General features: G+C 41.5%; 1 protein-coding gene across 1 annotated transcript in view; it reads left to right on the top strand.

Annotated features, from left to right (window-relative positions):
• Positions 1-1,017: 1,017 nt before the first annotated feature.
• Positions 1,018-15,421, top strand: part of LOC104077402 (inositol 1,4,5-trisphosphate receptor type 2-like) — a gene marked incomplete at its 3' end in the record, with an annotated part of 58,115 nt that continues 43,711 nt past the window's right edge. Inside the window, exons 1-5 of the mRNA XM_009578628.1 lie at positions 1,018-1,124; positions 2,997-3,067; positions 12,468-12,583; positions 13,773-13,859; positions 14,540-14,698. Of these exons, the coding sequence (XP_009576923.1) occupies positions 1,018-1,124; positions 2,997-3,067; positions 12,468-12,583; positions 13,773-13,859; positions 14,540-14,698 (540 nt within the window). The remainder of the gene's footprint in view (positions 1,125-2,996; positions 3,068-12,467; positions 12,584-13,772; positions 13,860-14,539; positions 14,699-15,421) is intronic.

The raw sequence follows: 15,421 nt of genomic DNA, 5'->3' as shown, positions 1-15,421 counted from the left end.
TAGCTAACAAATTTGATGGTATAATATAGTAAATTCTGCCTTTATCAGAAAAGTCTTGTCTGGTGCACCCTGGCCTCCTAGGCAAACCAGCAAGTGAGTGATCTTAAAACGTGCTGTGCTGTGATCTGACAGAAGCTGCAGGTGCTCAGGACCTTTTGTAGTCCAGCCTGTTGTTCGGTTTCACACATCTCAAATGGATTGTTTGCAGGTTACAAAGGTTGTGAATTACTGGTTGTTTAACGCAGCCACCTAGCAGGCGTCAGTAACAAACCAACAGCTGCCTTTTGGCTTGGTTTAAAAAATGGGATTTGAATATTTTGAATTGTGTGTCAGAGGAAGTGGTCTGTGTTTGAAGAGCCTCTTCTGTTCCAGTCTACAGAACAGGCTGAAGTCTTGCACCGTGTGCAATGTGCAACTCTGCTCCCACTACGGTACCGTAACAAGCACCTCCACAGTAAACAAGTAGCTACTGAACTCTTTGAAGCGCATACTGCTGGAACACAGGATGAATGTCATTATATGGAAATGTTGGGGATTAAATTGTTGGAAGACTGCTATATAGACAAAGCAATAATTTATTCAGATTTTTGTCCTGTGTTGTAAGATACTTCGTAAGAAACAAAGGTGTCAGAAGCTGAGGCACTGAGCAAGGGTTCAGGAGATGATGTTTCTGGTCTGTCATGCCACTGTCCTGCCATGTCAATTAATCTTTCTGTGCTGTCATTTTGTGTCTATAGGATGGGAGTAGCAGCAGTTCCTTTCTCCTTTGTCTTGTCTGATATTTTTGGTTCCTAATGACCGCAGAACTCATTTATGGTCCTTATCTTTGTGCCTTTAGAGAAGGCTTAAATGAAAGCGATTGATATTAATAGTTTAATGTCTGTTTTCTGAGCCTTGGAAGTCTAACATGTTTGAACACTGCAGCTAACTGGCTCCAAGAGTGTGCAGGATCTTGTTTGTTCTTCTCAGCACCAACACCTTGTTTTTGATATGGCTTTTGTTACGTGATGTGGCGCCATGATGAAAGTTTTGCATTTCATCCACAGTTACAGTTGTCATGAGGGCGCACAAGTTGTCACCAAGGAACACAAGGTGTTCCTTGTGAATTACGCTCAGCTTCCAACGTACTGTCCTCCATCCTGACAGTGCTTACGGGTCAAACCTTATGGGTTCATTCAAAAATCTTTTGAGGGATTTTGTTGAGGGGAGAGTACTTCTTGACATTAAAATCCTTTGGGAAAGCTTCTGTTAAGGTAGTCCTTTCCGGACTTGTTTCTTCTGTGACTTGAGGTTTTAGGTGCTGTTTGTAGGAAGCTTTGGCCCATTAGATCATAGACAGAAAATCTGACAGCTGCAGAAAAACAAACTGTTTCTGATTCAGGGTTAATGGGCTCTAACAAAAGAAAACAAGAGGGCATCTTGCAGGACTGACTCTTCCTAAGTCCTGCTTTCCAAACCTTACTTCATTCTTACTAAGCCTGGCCTAATCTAGACTGTGAAAAACACAACTCCGTAAGGCCATGGCAGGTCCCCTGCCTGCTCCTGGAACTGTTGCTTCAATTCTCCTTCCTCACTGACACCTCACATTTGCATCCAAGTATGTTATGAGATCCGAGCTGCTGACTTCCAAAATTCTTTATCATTTTCGCTTCTGTTTCTGGGAGCTGCAATCACAGTGGGCAGCTTGTCAGCAGTCAGCTTGCTAGAGGTGGAAAATTCATGGGCATGCTGGGGGATCGGTCTTGCTGCGCTTGTGTCTAGAAGCAAAGCCTTCACCAACTTGAGTGAAAACTGAGTGCATCTATTGTGTAATTTGGCTGAAGCCAAATTGTGCTTTTTCTGGCAATTTCCCACAGAAGATGCTGCTAAGACTGTTGTTGTGAAGTGGCAGGGCAGTAGTGTGTCCTTAAACATGATTTTCCTGAATAATTGTTTGAAACAGGCAGATTATTTACAGGATGCTTCCTGAAAGGAAGCTGAATTTATGTTTAGGAAGTTCTGTGATAAGATTAACAATTTATATTTTTTAATTTTATTGTTTATTTAACTTCTAAAATATTGTGAGAAATATATTTGATTTGTTATTTAGATTTTCTGCTGTGGATTAAATAAATGCTTATTCATTTTAGCAAAGGAAAATGTGGTCCTGTGAGTTTTGATCGGAGTTGAATCTTAATTCCACGTGCCTCCTCAGAGGAGAAGATTGGAAATGGAATAGCAGAATGTTTAAACACTAATATCCAGGTGCTTTATCGGATTCCAGATTCAAATTCTAGGTAAAACAGTGTTATGAAACAGCAAGTCACTGGAGAAACCCCCCTGCATGTCCTGATCGTGTAAGCAGATCCATATATACTCTCGTACCCACGTGAAGGCTGCTTACTGTGCATCCCCTTAAAAGTCCTCAGTGGGGATGCACGAATCTGCAAGCGCGGGACAGCTTGCAAGTATGGGGCCAAGTAATCCGCAGTGCTTTAAATTTCCTTTCTCCTATCAGATACAAGTGTGCCTTCCCAACATTTTCCTTTGAGGACTTTTTCCAGGGCTCATTTAAGTGGCTCAGAGTTTCTCTGTTGATTTTGATGAATTTTGGATTATGCCCTAGGGTAATGGCTGTGAAAATCTGACAGCTGCAGAAAAACAAACTGATTCAGGGTTAATGGGCTCTAACGAAAGAAAACAAGAATTTTACATGTAACATCAACGTACATGGTGTAACAAAAGGGACTTTTACCGGATTTAAATGAAGTGGGATCTGAAACATAGGCCATAATTTAGTGCAGTAGAAGAAATCCTCTTTCTTGAAGGAAAATGTAGAGTTTTCTTTTCTTGGTTGTGCTTAGTAACTGAGTAATAGAGTTTCTAAGGTATTTTTTGAATTAAATTGGAGAAATGTGTAAGCTTCTGTAACTATGGTGTGACAGGTATGTCTCTGCATTTATATACACTGATGTCAAAAGCTGTTTTAGTAACTGTAATAACTTTTGTTTTTCTAGGTTAGTGGATGACCGGTGTGTGGTTCAGCCAGAGGCAGGTGACCTTGCTAATCCTCCAAAGAAGTTCAGAGGTCAGTAACTGGGGATAATTTTTTTTTTAATGACCGATTGATGCATGTTCTAACTCCTTGGGCACTTTGCCTTACCAGACATGTAACTTCCCAGATGCCTTCATGGTTTGTGAACACATTGCCGAAGTTTCAAACTGGAATGTGAATGACAGATTTTGAGAACTAAATACCAAATTAGCAAAGGCACGAGGGGTAGGTGGAAAACATGGGGAAAGGGCCTCATTTTCTTGTAGTCCAAGAGTTGGTTGCTCTGTTCTGTATACTGAATGCTGATCCCCCGCTGTGTGACCAACTCCTTGCTCCAGCCCTGCTCTTACTGTAAATGCGAAACAAGCTCGTGAAGTTCAAAACTACTTGAGCTGCTGGTTTGTTTATTTTTTTAAAAGATAAGACAACATTTTAAGGACTACCCCCAAATATTTTGTCAGCTTTTTGTTTTGCTTTTGCTTAAAACCGTATCTGATTTTTCTCAACTTTCTTAGACATGTCCTTGTAGATTTGGGTAATTCTGCTGTTTGCTTATTGGAAAAAATAACAATGCACTGACAACATGCCATTTCCACTTCTTGAAGGCTAAAAAATACTCCTGTGGTATCAGAAGTTCTGTGTGTTTATATGCAGGGAAGGAAATAAAACCTCTCAGTCTTGTCTGTACTTGATTTAAGCCATTGGCTCTAGCTGTGCCAAAGTAGAGCCTTACTAGCCTGATCTAGACCTCTTTTGGCTTAAATGAGCTTGGATTCACACCTGTTACAAGATAAAGACAGTTACGGCTTGCCTGGTTTAGAGCAAGGGAAATGCGTTTCATGGCTGCTTGTATCTATCTCAAGGGGTTGCACTGACATTCTTAACCTTATTATTTTATTTCCAGTGTTTATTATACTGTAGTACGTATATGTTATTATTGCAAAGAAGTTGCATTTAAAACATTGAGAGACTGAAGTTCTGCTTTCCCAGAGTATTCAAGATTTTTTTCCATTATATATTCAGGAAACATCAGCAGTTGGTTCCAGTTCCAGCTGTAAGCATTCAGCACATAGGCAGATTTTGGAAATTGAGAAAGTGAGGATGTATACTTAGAAACTAATAGTAATAAATTTCAGTCACTTGCGTGATCTCATGGAATAACTTTATAGCAGAGATGGGGATAGCATCTAGTTCTCCAGTGTGGCTTTCAGGCTACCTAACTGTGATTTAATGCTCTCGCTGCCTGCAAATACATGTTTAATTCACAGCTTCCAGGTTACACAAAATTTCAGGTGGGGATTCTTTGGACAGTATTTCTGTCACTTCACCACCCTGATGTATTCCCAAAGAAGAACATGTCCAGGTTTCTAGATGAGACAGGGGTCACTGGAAACAATTTGCATGTGATAGTATAATTGCAGAATACATCCAAATTCCTACAATCAAGGAGCTGAGCAGAGGTTAAAAAGACAACCTTAATTTTTTCGTTGTCTAATGCTTGAGGGCTTGATTTCATAACTTCAGTACAGTAGAGTTATTTTATTGCAGTTCTGTGATGTTCTTTCCTAACTTGAAAAGGCAAAGAAGGAAAAAGTTTATAGTGTTCTGTCTTGAGTTCCCTCCCCGCCCCTCTGCCCAAAAAAGTGATTTCAACGACATCAAGAAGGTCTGGGCACTTCGATCCAGGGTGCGAGGTTATTGAACTCTCAGCGTTAATGGCATGCCATCAGTGGTGGCAGTAGCACATGTGTACGTAGATCAGATGTCAGAAGGGGATGAGGCACAGACAAGACATACAGCTGTTTTCTGCTGCTGGGGGAATGCAGGGACTGTACTCCTGAGTTACATCCCAGCTTCTGCAGGGGAATGTTTTTCTGTTAGTTGTAGACTGTTTTGGCTCTGTTCCCTATTGCAACCTCTGTCTGTTGCTTGCATAAGACATTCCTTTATCTCTAGTTGCCTCTGCTCCATCTTCCCCATAGCATCTAACCTTTCCTTTCCTCTAACTCAGATCCTCCACTTTTTGGGGATCCTCTCTTCTCCCTTTCCCTCCCTGCCCCAAAACTTCTTGCTAGCTACTTTTCTCCTCCTCCTCACTGCTGCCTCTTAGCTCCCTTTGGCTCCAGCAGCCTCTCTTCCTCTCACTCTTTTCCTCTTTCTGGTTTAGGGTGCACCCATATCTGACTTAATTTTGAAGTGGCTTGCTTAGCTGTTGCTAAGCATTGTGGTAGCATGCAAATTTGGATGAACTGCAACATCTGTAGGAGAAGCTAAATTAGTGAAAAAGTGAGTTTTGTCACCTTAATTGATGCAACCCACCATGCTATAACATCATGGCTATATTGTTAGGGGCTGCATCTAGTAGTGTTTTCATGCTGCTTCAGGTATGTGTAATTAAGTGGCATTCAGGAGAATGGCTGCAGTAAAGATAAAGCCCTCGTTTGGTTGTTTTCTCCTTCATCTTACAAGTCAAATTCTGAGTGTGGGAATAGCAGGGGTTTTGCTGAGAACACAGCAGAAACTTGCTGTCTAATTGGGGTTTAGTGCCTGGTACCACAGAGGTGTCTGTATTATGAGAGCACATCTCTGCCATGCTTTGTTAAATTTCTTAGCTCTGCTCAAGAGCACTGAGGCAAAAGGGTTGCTAAATGTTGTTGCTTACCAAGAAACGTAAGCAAAACCCGTATTTTCCTCCCCAAGAATATTCTGGGAAATAGCATTCAATTAAAACGGCAAAGTTAATAAAACAAACAAAAACTGCTTTAAGTAGGTTCTTGACATAAAAAGAAGACTTAGGCATGAATGATTAGACATAAGCAACTAAAAATAGCATCTAACAGCAGGAAGAGTAGGGCCTCCTTAGTAATAGGAACTGCTGTCTGTATGGTTTACAATGTTTTTATCACTGATAGCTGAACTGGCGTTGATTTGAGGTTAGAGCATGACCTAAGAGTCAAGTAAGTATGAGAAAGGCATGTTTCTAACAAGATGTTTAGATAGATTCCAAGGACTGACTCTGAAAATTAACATCAGAGGACTATGTTTGCTCTTTTTTGGTAATATTTTATCAACCCTTTTCCCAACAGAAGAAAAAAAAAAAAAGGTTGTGTTTTCTAACTACTTGTATCCCTCCTACAGAGTTCACTCAGAGATCAAATTTAGGTACTGAGCTGTTGGCCTGAACTGAAAGCCTATGTAAAGAGGTGTCTCAAAATAGCAGTTTCGTTTTTGTTATGTGTTTACTTTCTGTTTTTTTGAGTGGGTGGTAGCTATTCTAGTTGTTTCAGAACATCCTACAAATGGAGTTGTAGCTTTCCTTGGTAAGCTAAGGAAAGCTGTGGTTGCTTTTCATTTTGCGTCCATACAAAGCAGCTGTGGTCCAGATTTCCCCTTCAGTCACACTGGAATGAACCTGGAGTGGCTCTGTGTTCATCAATGTGCATATCCAGATTTGCGTCAGTGCGAAGGAGGGCAGAATTTGGTTCCACACGTGTTTCCTGAAGTCTGTTGAAGAAAAAAAAGCGTTTACTATTTTGCAGTTGAACTTAAGGGACTGATCAAGCCAGGTGCTTCTTGTCCTAATTCTAACTGAAGCTAGTGAGAGCTAAAGCACTTAGTGTCGTGATGGAAATGCTTACCTGCTGCAGGGCCAGGTTCACAGAGATTAGGAAGAACAGTGTGTGCCAGAAGTCCCGTACCTCTGAAGAAAAGTCACATCATGAGCAACAGAACTGCAAGTTTCCTTAGACTGTGACCTTAAACACACTTCAGCTTGATGCTGTTATCTCCAGTGGGAAACACTTTCAGCTTCCAAGGTGTAAAATAGCACAGATAAGACCTGCTTGTTGGTCAAATTTAGCAACTCTGAAAAAGGAGCACAAGTCTCTCTTCTATTTTAAATGTAAAATGACCTAAGTTCTTAAACTGATTTAAACTTCCATTGTTTTATACCCCTTTTTCTTGAGGCATCTGCAATGAAAGTGATGTTTGAGTTCCTAGATATCCTCCTCTTGCCTTTCTCTCAATTTTCAGTCTGTTCTAAGCTTTTGCTGACATTGTTCTTTCCTCTTCTTTCCCTTCCATTACGTTTGTCTGCGCTCTCTCCTTTCTTCCTCCTACCCTTTCCTCTGCTGTCTGCCATTTTCCTTTTTACTTGCCTTCTCCTACATAGTTTTGGTTTGTCCTTGTGTTTTCTTCTTGTTTCTCTCAGTTCCATAATTGCTTTAATTTTCTTCTCAGACTCCTGATGGCTTTTTCTGTTCTCCTTAGGACTTTTCGTTGCCCCACTCCTTGCTCCCTTGCATTCTTCCCTTTCCATTCTCACTTCAGCTCTTTTTTACCTTTCTGTATTTGTTTCAAAATGCATAGATTTGTACACACTGTGATTTAATAGCCCTATCACGTCTACTTACCCATTTGTCAGCCTGCTGGTTTAAGTAAAGCCATGTGATAATTTCTCTAGTTCTGCAAATCGTGGAAATCTTCCATGATGGGCAAGAGTTGAATTTCTAACTCTTAAAAAAACAAGGAGTGGGGGTGGGGGAGGCAGGGAGATAAAGCATCTGACAAATACTGTTCTAAGCCATCTTTATCCAATATCAATAAACATTTAAGAGGCATAATCTGAGTTATTTTCCTTTTCAGACTTCCTGAGTGTAGTTGCTTTTTATAGAATCATAGAATCATTTGCTGTGTGTGGTTGTTCCACCCACTATTGCCTTTTGCAGACTGGCATTTTGTGCACGTTTGCAGGCTCAGGCAGGTGGTCAGTTTGGTGCTGAGTGTGCATCCTCTGTGGATCGTCTCCCGCACTCTGGGCATTGCTGCTTTCCATCTTTTGATTGTTCTGATTAATAAATGTCATTTTTTTCCCCATAAAATAAGTAATTGAAATGTGTCTCAGCACTGATAATTTGTCATATTTTCTTACTTTCTAATAAGCCAAGATGTAGTGTAGGAGCTTAACCCTGGAGTGCGACCAGGGAGAGCTTCCCCTTTTTTTCCATTTTGTAAAGAAAACTTTAAGTGATTTTTATCGTTTTAAAAATGTGTGTGTGGGCTGAGGTGGGCAGTGTTTCTCATTTTCTCCATCTTCACTTCATGCACAAGTAATTGAAATTTTGCCTGGAAGATTTTGTGGGTATGAGAAAATTGATGAAACTGCGGAAGTTGAACGCATGAAAGTTTAGTAAGTGAAACTGGCTGATACTTTTAAGCTATTTGCTTTAAAGCTATTTGTTTACCTTTGCTAATGCCTACTTAATTAGTGTCCTCAGGAAGAGAAGCATTTATGTAAAACTCCATGAAGTAATGAGTTAGGAACTAGGACTATCCGAGAATGTCTGAAGAAGTTAGAAGAGACGGTCTGTCTCATGAGTGGGTTGCTAGATTGACCTCCAGGAGGGCTGAGCTTTTGATCTACTGTGTGGGTTGGAAAGTTACTTAATAATCTTATGCCTCAGTTTCTCTTTTTTCCTGTTTATTTAAACTATAGCTTCTCCAGGCAGGCACCGCTTCCCCACCCCCCGATACTCAGGACCACAAAGCTTGAATTTATATTGTATGCTATTGTTACTCTAATAAAAGTAAGTAGAAAAAAAACAGAAAAAAAAAATAGGGAAAAGCTTGTCTGGAAACAAAGAACATGAATTTTTTTAGTCTGTAAATTGAGGAAAATACAATTGAAATAATACTGATTTTAAAAAAGTTCTTGGTAGTTCAACTTCTAGAGCACAACACTGGAAGTCTGGAGAACTGTGTTGTGCAGCATGGCTACAGATGGAGCTGTGTGGTGGCTGAAGTTACCTAGTGCCTGTTCTGTATCTCCTTTTCTTTGAGAACTATCATTAGGAAAAATTCACCTACCTTTGGGAGGCAGACCCACACGGTAGTGACTGCACATCCGTATACACCTTGCATTTCTCTGCAGTGTGGTAGCCCTGTGCTTTGAGACTCTGCACGAGGATGGGAAGCGGTGTGTTTACTCAAGTAGCAGGATGTGTGGGGAGTAAGTGAGAAATGAAGACTGGTCCTATAAAAAGAAGGTATTGTTACTTCAGAGAAGTAAGTGTTTCATGAAGTCTTCTGAGAAGGCACTTTAATTATAGATTGTTACAGAAAATAATAGCGGACTTTTTGTCTTAGGAGCTGAAATCCCGACACCCAAAGTGAAATCTCCTACGACATACAGTATGATTTAACAGTACACAGTGTTTTGTAATGGCTTTTTTTTTTTTCTTCTCGGTGTTGTAAAAGTTACCTGGGAGTTATGTACACTAGGTTGTATGATACAGTTCTCACTGTAAATGTTCCCCTTTGAAATGAAAGTAAACACCTTTGCAAGGTGGCTGGGTTTGCTTTGATAAAGACTTGTAACACTTTCTCCTAGGAACAGCAACTCAGGGCTGTGATTAGGGAGCAAATGGGTGAGGACTTTGGGTCAGTGCCAAGGGAAGTTCTACCGCCGGCAGTGTTTTTGTATAAACAAGCTTTGCCGCTAGGAATAGTAGAGGAAGATCTATTGCTATGAAGGGAAGAGGCAATGCAATTAAAAGCTTGGTATAATGATGGCCAATATATGAGAGGCCGAATGGCATATTTGCAGAACTAAAAGCCTTGGCAGCTTAGTTCGTGGCTTGAGAGCCAGCACTGTTGCAAACTGCTAGCTCTGTGGGCGCAGGCGGTGGGAGGAACGTGTGGCACGGTCTTACTCTTGTGCTTTTGGCAGCACTGACATCGGATAGCTGTGCTTAGCTGGGCCTGATTGTAGTTGAGAGTGCTGCCTGTTTTATTTTAAGTAATGAGAGTTCATTTTCACTTAGGAAGGGCAAGATTTCCCTTCCCTCTCCTGTTGTGTTACAAGGGGTGTTTCTGCTGTAACATGGTTTCAGTAACTCCTCGCAGACTGTGAAGAGAGGGGTATGTTGGAGGGTGTATCTCAGAGGAGCTAAATCTCCTCCTCTTCCTCCCTGTGTGAAAGAGTAATTCCATTGGATTGACAGTGTTGAAAATGAGAATAGGATCTGCCTTAGCATCTAGCATCTTCTACAGAGAGGTTGTGAGTTTGACACTTGAATTTCCACTCATAAGGGTGGAACAGTTAAGAAACTTTTCTCATCACATGTGTGATAGATGGGACTTCCCCTATGTGCCGTTGTGGATTGGAGAGCTGGAACAAGTCCTAGGTAGTTAGCAACTGCAGATGTTAAACTTGCTCTGGGAATGAGATAGTGAGTAGGACAGCACCGTAAAATAGAAACTGTCTGCTGCTGACCTGACGCAATGGTTAAAAACCCGGACCATGACTTCAGGATAGTTCCCTATACTTTCCCTGCTGACGTTGTGACAGTAATGGGTGAATGACGAGATTACGCTGTATTTAAAAATGACATGCAAGGTTGGTGAATTCAACAACCTACACATTGATCCAGTGTGTAATTGGAATGTGCGCTTAGTGTTGGTATTGCGGTTGCTATTTCATATTGCAGCACCTTCGGTAGCAGAGGTAAGGGTGACTATACAGCGCTGTTGGAGAGGAACTCTCTTTGGAGAAGGCAGCAGGAGAGCTGCGGGTAGAGAGGACTGTTTTCAAATTGTTCTGTGCTATGTGATGTGTATGCCATTAACTCTGGTGAGTGTGGTGGTAAATAAGCACTTCATGTTGCTCACATGGAGCTGGCGTGTTTGTTCTCCTCTTTTTCTCTTTCTTTTCTGTATTTTTGTGAGGAGCGCTGTCCGTGCCATACTCTATGCAATGTGGCTTTCCAGTGGTGTTGCAGAGTCTCTTCTTTGTGGGAAAGTTGCCTGATGACCAGCAAAGAAGTGACGTTGCTGTTTCTGGCCAAACTGGGGTGTCAGTGCCTGCAAGATGTGCTTGTGGGATCAGAAGAACAACTTCTTTATTCTTAATCCAGTCCTGGGGCAAAACCTTTTCTAAGTAGGATACATTGCCGCTATTACCTGGCTCGAGCTTGTGCCGCGGTTGGGTGGCTGGGAGTCAGGTAGGAATAGTTGCTTCCCTCCTGTCTCTACCTTCCTGAGACCCCGACATGGAGCAGGGAGGAAGTTCTTCAGAGGTCCTTCTCTTCTGGGGATTAGTCCTCAGAGAGTGCTTGGCCGTCTGTGACAGTTAAATTTGGAGGGCTAATAGTTTGGGACAGACCTTCCTTTGACATCTATAAATTGCAACCCATGTTGGGGAAGAGGTTCACGCCGTAATACACATGCAGTCCTATATGTTCTTACTAGTCTCACAGCAAAACTCTGATTGCTAATTAGTACTTTCCTGTCCCTTCCTCTTGCCAGTTGATATATGTGGGGTGTGAAAGGACAATTACCAACATTTGCTAAGTAAAAAGCTTAGCTTTTAGAGCAGTTGATGATTGGGACCGTTCAAGACTAGGTATCATTTATCACTCTAAAAATAGTCGGATTTGGATGAATTGTGAGCCTCTATTTTCAGTCTATAGGACTGTCACTGGCCCAAAACCCCCAAAACCTCCTTGAATCGGGGAATTTCACAAAATCTAGTTTATTGCCAATTAACATTAGCTTTCAATTATTGATTCCAGTATTGGGAAATAAAGATGAACAATTGAACAAGCACTTAGGGAAGCATCCCTTGGCTTCCCTCCGGACACACCTCTCCCCCTTCCCGGTCCCCAGCTCCCTCGCTGCATGCTGCACCGGGTCCCCGCGGGGAGGGGATGGGGGTCGGTGCGTTGCGACTTGCTTTCCTTTGCTGCTCCTCGTTTTTCATTCCGCGGCTCCCGTGTACCTCCTCCTAGGTTGTCGTTTGCGCAGCCACCCCACTCGGGTGATTCCTCTCAGCTGGCCTTCCCTCCCTCCTGACCCGTTTTTCGCCTGGTCTGTTGGATGGTGGTGGTGTTCAGTTTGTGTCACTTTGTTGTTTTTACTGTTAGGTTTTTTTAATCAATTTTAGTGAAGGCGCGTGTAGACCCGAACACCGCATTAACCTCCTTGGTGGCTTGCAGCCGTATGCCCGTGCAATCCTTTGTTTCAGCAGTGTCGGAAGGAGCAGGGCAGCCAGATGGATGGCGTACAGAAAGCAGGACTGTTTTTTCAAGGTTTCACGTGCCTTCAAACAGTGCATCTGTAACGTTGTGCTGCAGCAAAGAGCGCTAACGAAGCAGCAGGCAGTTTTGCATACGGCAGGCTCACAGCCTGGGATTCTTACAGAGGTTGCAGCGAGGTTGCACCGAGTGGGCACGTGTGGGGCGTTGAAGGCTTTAGGATTAACTCAGATGTTCTGCCACCCTGTTTATGGTATCATTGCCAGCAAGCTGTTTGGTGACCATGTTTAAACACTGGTATCTAGGCATTTCTGGAAAAAGAAAACCAACCAAAGCATACTTACAAATGAAGGAAGTGTCTTTCAATGTTACTTATGAGTATTTCTTTCAATCTTCCACAGACTGCCTTTTCAAGGTGTGTCCTATGAACCGATATTCAGCCCAGAAGCAGTACTGGAAAGCCAAGCAAGCCAAACAAGGAAACCATACAGAAGCAGCACTGCTGAAGAAACTTCAAGTAAGAGACATCTGTATTTGTAATCTTATCTCAGTCTGCAGGCTGGAGAATTACAATAGAATGAGAAAGAATAATAACAAGTGCCTTGGGAACCACCGTGATGGGTATTATTATGCCACTGTAGCAACTTTGTATTCTCCTTAGCTCTCCTGCCTCCTGACTGGCATTTATTGCCCCTGCCCTGGTTTTTATCTTACCTTGGGCTGGGGTCGTGCCTTTGCTATAAGCAAAATACTGCTTTCAGAAGTTTTAGAAAGTAAAAATGCAGTTGTTAAAATCAGGAGCGGGCCCTGGTTTAAATCATGCTGTTATTTTAGAAGTCCTTTCCAGGAATTAGGCAGAGGGGTGGCGAAAGAGATGCTTTCAGCACTTTAGCCTGGAAATTCCTCAGAATTGCAGTTGTCTTTGCTTTCAGTCTAGGTGGTTCTTCTCTGAACCATTGGGCAGATTCTATTTTGCATCAGATACAGTGTGGATGGAGCAACTCCTCTGTCTCTGAAAAAGAGCTGGCCTGATGTTATAATTGAATGCATAAGATTAAGTGAAAACAAGGTTGTAACAAACCTGGTTGATAGTTTCCTGTGCAGTGGAGAGGCCAGTGCTTCCAGTTAAAAACAGCAAGGAAGGCGCATGGTGTATGGCTACAGCTAGCTGCACAGCAGTTAGAGCTAGGAGCTGGGGGTTTGTTCTGTGGCTGTGTTTGACACAGACTATTGTGCTTAGCCTTGATTTTGCAATGTGTGACCTACTAGTTTTGTTCTGTAATATATAAAATCAATGTATTTGTATGCACTTAAAAACCCAACAGGTAAAAGGAATGGTGACAGGGAGAAGCTAATCCTAGGTCCTTCTTTTTCCTCTTTCAGGATGAAATAAAGCACCTGGAATTACTTTTTGTGCTTGAAAATTTTTAAAATAGCATGCATGTCAGGTGTGATCCATAAATTGTGAATGAGTTTCTATTCTGGGTAATAAAAAACCAGAATCATTACACAGGGTCTGGGTGATTATAGTTCAGAAAATTATGCTGCAGCAGGATTCGGGTGCTAATATTTTCAGTGCAGTAATGCTTGCAGGTTGGAGGAAGCGTTTTCAATGTGATGCCATTTCCTTTTTACCCTGTCTGTTCCAGTAGCTGAATACAGGTACTGATTTTGTAGAGTTTAAAGAAATAATCATTCTCTTGCAGCATGCAGCAGAACTGGAACAAAAGCAGAATGAAAGCGAGAACAGAAAGCTGTTGGGCGAAATTGTAAAATACAGCAATGTCATACAGGTAAACCTGTTGAAATCCATCTGCCTTCTCTCAGAGCTGGGAAGGAAACAGTTGTTTCATTTCAAGGTTACAGTGAAAATGAAACTAACCATTGTAATCTGGATTGTCAAAGGTCAGGTAAACAGAACTTGGTGAAGTTTACAATATTGTGTTTTTCTGTCTGTTTTAAAGCCTACCAGAAGTGCTGCATATTCATGTTTAAATAATATGTCATAATATAAATTTTATGTGTAATTTTTGCTGCTGCAGTTTAGAATCTGAATGTAAATATGTATCTTTTATTTTCAAGATTTATTTCAAAATCATACTATAGAGGTGCTGTGCAGCTCCTTGTAAATCACTGAAGTCATTTGTACTTCATGACATATAAATGAGACAGAAGTTATGTTCTTAAGTGCGGTACAGCTTTCCTGTAATGGATGAAATTCCTGAAGGTAACACTATTAATGGACCCTTGCCCTACCTGTGTAGTATATGCTGTAAAATTGATCGCTGACACATTTCTCTCAATCTGAGGTATAGCATCTATTTTCCTAAACTGCAGTATATTTTGATAACTCTCTTGTAGTTTATTTTGCCTTTATTTTGCCTTTATTTTGCCTAAATCACTACAGCGTGAAAGCCTGCGCCTCCTCTTTTGACTGAAGGGAGAAATTTTTTTAATTATTATTTGTTCACAGCTACTGCACATAAAAAGTAACAAGTACCTCACAGTCAATAAGAGATTGCCAGCTCTGCTAGAGAAGAATGCTATGCGGGTGTCTCTGGACGCTGCAGGGAACGAGGGATCCTGGTTTTATATCCAGCCATTCTGGAAACTGAGGAGTGAAGGTGACAATGTAAGTGGAAATACTGAATGTGTAAGAGGGAGAAGGCAGAAAGTTTCCAGAAGACACATGATTTCTTTGCTACTGGCATAAATCATAACGGATTAAGTTTAGAAAAAAAATATTTTAAACAGTGCTTGGGACTGTTAGCTTTTATGTGTAACTAGGAAGTGTTATCACTTTATATGGTCTGGAATCTGAAATGTTGCCACATTCATCTGAGCCTCTGCTGACCTGTGTTGGGGCATCTTTGCTAAGTCCACCTGTTGTGTGCAGATTTACAAAGTTGATAATAAGTCATAGTTTACACTAGAGTAAAAATTATTTTTTTTAAAGTTTTTTTTTTAAATATTCTGGGCAACATTTTTTTCAAGAGGTAAGCAGAGAATGTCTCTAGGAAATACATCAGGTTTCTTTAAATCTGTATTCCCCCTCAATATGAGAGTGGCATCTATGATTGGAATTGGGTTGGATAGTCTAGTGGGTCTTTTCTGGGTAGGTTTCAGTAGGAGTCTTGTGTATTCGTAAGAGGAAGAATATATAGGAGAGCTCGTTGCTGCAGATCTGAGATTTGTGCCATGAGATCAAAACTCGGTTCTTCATTCAGCTGTGGCTTGGTTAAGTGCCCGCTGTGGAAAATTCAGATCTGCCTCTGGGAAGGCCACATGATGAACTTGTGTGGTTTTATATTGTAGACCTGGCTGGGAATGTTTGGCCACTCTGCCCTGTGAAGTA

Source organism: Fulmarus glacialis, unplaced genomic scaffold, assembly GCF_000690835.1.
Source record: "Fulmarus glacialis isolate BGI_N327 unplaced genomic scaffold, ASM69083v1 scaffold1735, whole genome shotgun sequence".
NCBI lineage: Eukaryota > Metazoa > Chordata > Aves > Procellariiformes > Procellariidae > Fulmarus > Fulmarus glacialis.
This window is presented reverse-complemented; position numbering and strand designations above follow the sequence as displayed.